Source organism: Pyrgilauda ruficollis, unplaced genomic scaffold (assembly GCF_017590135.1).
Source record: "Pyrgilauda ruficollis isolate IOZ18807 unplaced genomic scaffold, ASM1759013v1 scaffold1083, whole genome shotgun sequence".
Taxonomy (NCBI): domain Eukaryota; kingdom Metazoa; phylum Chordata; class Aves; order Passeriformes; family Passeridae; genus Pyrgilauda; species Pyrgilauda ruficollis.
Genome location: NW_024509022.1, coordinates 3,742 through 7,964, shown reverse-complemented (window position 1 = coordinate 7,964; position 4,223 = coordinate 3,742). Strand labels below are relative to the sequence as shown.

The 4,223-nt window shown below is 59.9% G+C and overlaps 1 protein-coding gene across 1 annotated transcript in view; it reads right to left on the bottom strand.

The window, feature by feature from the left end:
- The window catches only part of LOC121356400 (mucolipin-1-like), a 6,592-nt gene that overhangs the window by 702 nt on the left and 1,667 nt on the right, over nucleotides 1-4,223 (bottom strand). Inside the window, exons 3-4 of the mRNA XM_041472717.1 lie at nucleotides 3,113-3,383; nucleotides 567-689 (exon numbers count right to left, since the gene is read on the bottom strand). Coding sequence (XP_041328651.1) covers nucleotides 567-689; nucleotides 3,113-3,383 — 394 coding nt within the window. The remainder of the gene's footprint in view (nucleotides 1-566; nucleotides 690-3,112; nucleotides 3,384-4,223) is intronic.

The following is a 4,223-nucleotide window of genomic DNA, read 5'->3' as shown; positions in this document are numbered from 1 at the left end:
CACCTGTGTCACCTGTGTCACCAGTGTCACCTGTAACCTGTGTCACCTGTGTCACCTGTAACCCTGTGTCACCTGTGTCACCTGTGTCACCAGTGTCACCTGTGTCACCTGTAACCCTGTGTCACCTGTGTCACCTGTGTCACCAGTGTCACCTGTAACCCAGTGTCACCTGTGTGTCACCTGTGTCACCTGTAACCCTGTGTCACCTGTGTCACCTGTCACACCTGTGTGTCACCTGCATTTCACCCATGGATTTGGGAAGGAACCCAACCCCAAAACCAGGACTGGAGAACATCACAACCCCAAAACTGAAATTTGGGAATCCCCGCAACTCCAGCCCCAAATTTGGGAATCTCCCGACCCCAAACCCCAAATTTGGGAATCCCCTGACCCCAAATTGGGATTTGGGGCCACCCCAGACCCACCGTGACGTGGTGTGGGCCCAGCACAGAGATTTGGGAAGGAACCCAACCCCAAAACTGGAATTTGAGAACATCCCGACCCCAAACCCGAAATTTGGGAATCTCCCGACACCAAACTGGGATTTGGGACCACCCCAGACCCACCTTGACGTGGTGCGGGCCCAGCACGATCCAGCCGCAGAAGCAATACCCCAGATAAATCACGGCCACGCAGCAGCAGAAGCGCATCACGTTGGGCAGCGCCACGCGCAGCGTCACGATCAGGATCTGGGGCGAAAAACGGGGAAATCGGGAAAAACGGGAGTCAGCCGCGTGTGGGCGGGAAAAATGGGGGGTTGGGGCGGGAAAATGAGGATTTGGGGTGGGAAAAGGGGATTATCCACGTGTGGGGAGAGCATCACGTCGGGAGCACCACACGCAGCGTCACACTCGGGATCTGGGGCGAAAAACCGGGGAAATCGGGAAAAACTGAGAAAATGGGAAAAATGGGAGTTTTCCATGTGTGGGGCAGGAAAAACAGGAATTGTCCCCAACCCAAACGTGACAAGGAGGATCTGGGGCAGGAAAAATGGGATTTAACCCTGGCCGTGTCCCCGTCCCCAGGTGACACAGGTGACACAGGTGTCACTCACGTTGTACTTCCGGAAGAAGGTCAGGTACCGGATGACCCTGACCCCGTGATGTCCCTGTCACTGTCCCCTGTCCCTGTCCCTGTCCCCAGGTGACACAGGTGACACAGGTGTCACTCACGTTGTACTTCCGGAAGAAGGTCAGGTACCGGATGACCCCGACCCACACGAGCAGCGTCGATGTCCCCAGCAGGATGCTGCACACGTCGTACCCCGAGAAGTTCTGTGGGGACACGGGGACAGTGCCACCGCCGCGTCCCCAGGCCACTGTCACCCTGGGGGAGGTGACAATATGCCCTCCCATTGTCCCCAGGGTGGCAGTGTCCCTGCCAGGCAATGACAATGTCCCCATTGTTCCTAGGCTGACAGTGTCCCCAGTGGGTGACATTGTCCTTAGGGGGGTGGCAGTGTCCCCAGAATGGCAGGTTCCCCAGGGGGTGACAGTGTCCCCAAGGTGGCAGTGTCCCCAGGCTGGCAGTATCCCCGGGGGGTGGCAGTGTCCCCAAGGTGGCAGTGTCCCCGGGTGGTGGCAGTCCCCAGGGTGGCAGTGTCCCCGGGGGGTGGCAGTGTCCCCAAGGTGGCAGTGTCCCCAGAATAGCAATGTCCCCAAGGTGGCAGTGTCCCCAGGCTGGCAGTATCCCCGGGGGGTGGCAGTGTCCCCAAGGTGGCAGTGTCCCCGGGTGGTGGCAGTGTCCCCAGGGGGTGGCAGTGTCCCCGGGGGGTGGCAGTGTCCCCAAGGTGGCAGTGTCCCCAGAATAGCAATGTCCCCAAGGTGGCAGTGTCCCCAGGCTGGCAGTGTCCCCAGGGTGGCAGTGTCCCCGGGGGGTGGCAGTGTCCCCAAGGTGGCAGTGTCCCCGGGTGGTGGCAGTGTCCCCAGGGGGTGGCAGTGTCCCCGGGGGGTGGCAGTGTCCCCAAGGTGGCAGTGTCCCCAGGCTGGCAGTGTCCCCAGGGTGGCAGTGTCCCCGGGGGGTGGCAGTGTCCCCAAGGTGGCAGTGTCCCCAGGCTGGCAGTATCCCCGGGGGGTGGCAGTGTCCCCAAGGTGGCAGTGTCCCCAGGCTGGCAGTATCCCCGGGGGGTGGCAGTGTCCCCAAGGTGGCAGTGTCCCCGGGTGGTGGCAGTGTCCCCAGGGGGTGGCAGTGTCCCCGGGGGGTGGCAGTGTCCCCAAGGTGGCAGTGTCCCCAGAATAGCAATGTCCCCAAGGTGGCAGTGTCCCCAGGCTGGCAGTGTCCCCAGGGGGGAAATTGGGAAAAATGGGAATTATCCACAAGTGGGGTGGGAAAAATGGGGGTTTGGGGTGGGAAAATGGGGATTTGGGGTGGGAAAATGAGGATTTGGGGTGGGAAAAGGGGATTATCCACGTGTGGGGAGAGCATCACGTCAGGAGCACCACACGCAGCATCACGATCGGGATTTGGGGTGAAAAATGGGGAAATTGGGAAAAATGGGAATTATCCACAAGTGGGGTGAGAAAAATGGGGGTTTGGGGTGGGAAAATGAGGATTTGGGGTGGGAAAAGGGGATTATCCACGTGTGGGGAGAGCATCACGTCGGGAGCACCACACGCAGCATCACGATCGGGATTTGGGGTGAAAAATGGGGAAATTGGGAAAAATGGGAATTATCTGCAAGTGGGGTGGGAAAAATGGGGGTTTGGGGTGGGAAAATGGGGATTTGGGGTGGGAAAAGGGGATTATCCACGTGTGGGGAGAGCATCACGTTGGGAGCACCACGCGCAGCGTCACGATCAGGATCTGGGGCAAAAACCGGGGAAATCGGGAAAAACTGAGAAAATGGGAAAAATGGGAGTTTTCCATGTGTGGGGCAGGAAAAACAGGAATTGTCCCCAACCCAAACGTGACAAGGAGGATCTGGGGCAGGAAAAATGGGATTTAACCCTGGCCGTGTCCCCGTCCCCAGGTGACACAGGTGACACAGGTGGCACTCACGTTGTACTTCCGTAAGGTCAGGTACCGGATGACCCTGACCCCGTGACGTCCCTGTCACTGTCCCCTGTCCCTGTCCCTGTCCCCAGGTGACACAGGTGTCACAGGTGTCACTCACGTTGTACTTCCGGAAGAAGGTCAGGTACCGGATGACCCCGACCCACACGAGCAGCGTCGATGTCCCCAGCAGGATGCTGCACACGTCGTACCCCGAGAAGTTCTGTGGGGACACGGGGACAGTGCCACCGCCACGTCCCCAGGCCACTGTCACCCTGGGGGAGGTGACAATATGCCCTCCCATTGTCCCCAGGGTGGCAGTGTCCCTGCCAGGCAATGACAATGTCCCCATTGTTCCTAGGCTGACAGTGTCCCCAGTGGGTGACATTGCCCTTAGGGGGGTGGCAGTGTCCCCAGAATGGCAGGTTCCCCAGGGGGTGACAGTGTCCCCAAGGTGGCAGTGTCCCCAGGCTGGCAGTATCCCCGGGGGGTGGCAGTGTCCCCAAGGTGGCAGTGTCCCCAGAATAGCAATGTCCCCAAGGTGGCAGTGTCCCCAGCCTGGCAGTGTCCCCAGGCTGGCAGTGTCCCCGGGGGGTGGCAGTGTCCCCAAGGTGGCAGTGTCCCACAGTCGCACCCTCCCCAGCGTGCCAGGGTCCCCAGGGTGGCAGTGTCCCCGGGGGGTGGCAGTGTCCCCAAGGTGGCACTATCCCTCGGGGGGTGGCAGTGTCCCTGGGTGGTGGCAGTGTCCCTCAGCGGTGACCATCTCACAGGAACCGGCTGAACTGCTGTGGGGACGTTGTCACTGTTGCTGTCACTGTCACTGTCACTGTCCCTGTCACCTCGCAGGAACCGGCTGAACTCCGCGGGGACACGGGGACACCAGGATTGTCACCTCGCTGGGGTGGCACCACCTCCCACCATCCATAACCAACCCAATCCCATCCCATCCCCCAAACCCCCCAAATCCCATAAACCCCCCAAATCCCATCAATCCCCCCCAAATCCCATAATTCCCCCCAAATCCCATCAATCCCCCCCAAATCCCATCAATCCCCCCCAAATCCCATAATTCCCCCCAAATCCCATCAATTCCATGCCCCTAAACCCCAAAATTCCCCCAAACCCTCCCAAAACCCCATCAACCCCAAACCCCATCAATCCCCTAAATCCCCCCAAATCCCATCAATCCCAAACCCCCCCAAATTCCCCCAAAGCCCCTCAAACCCCCCCAA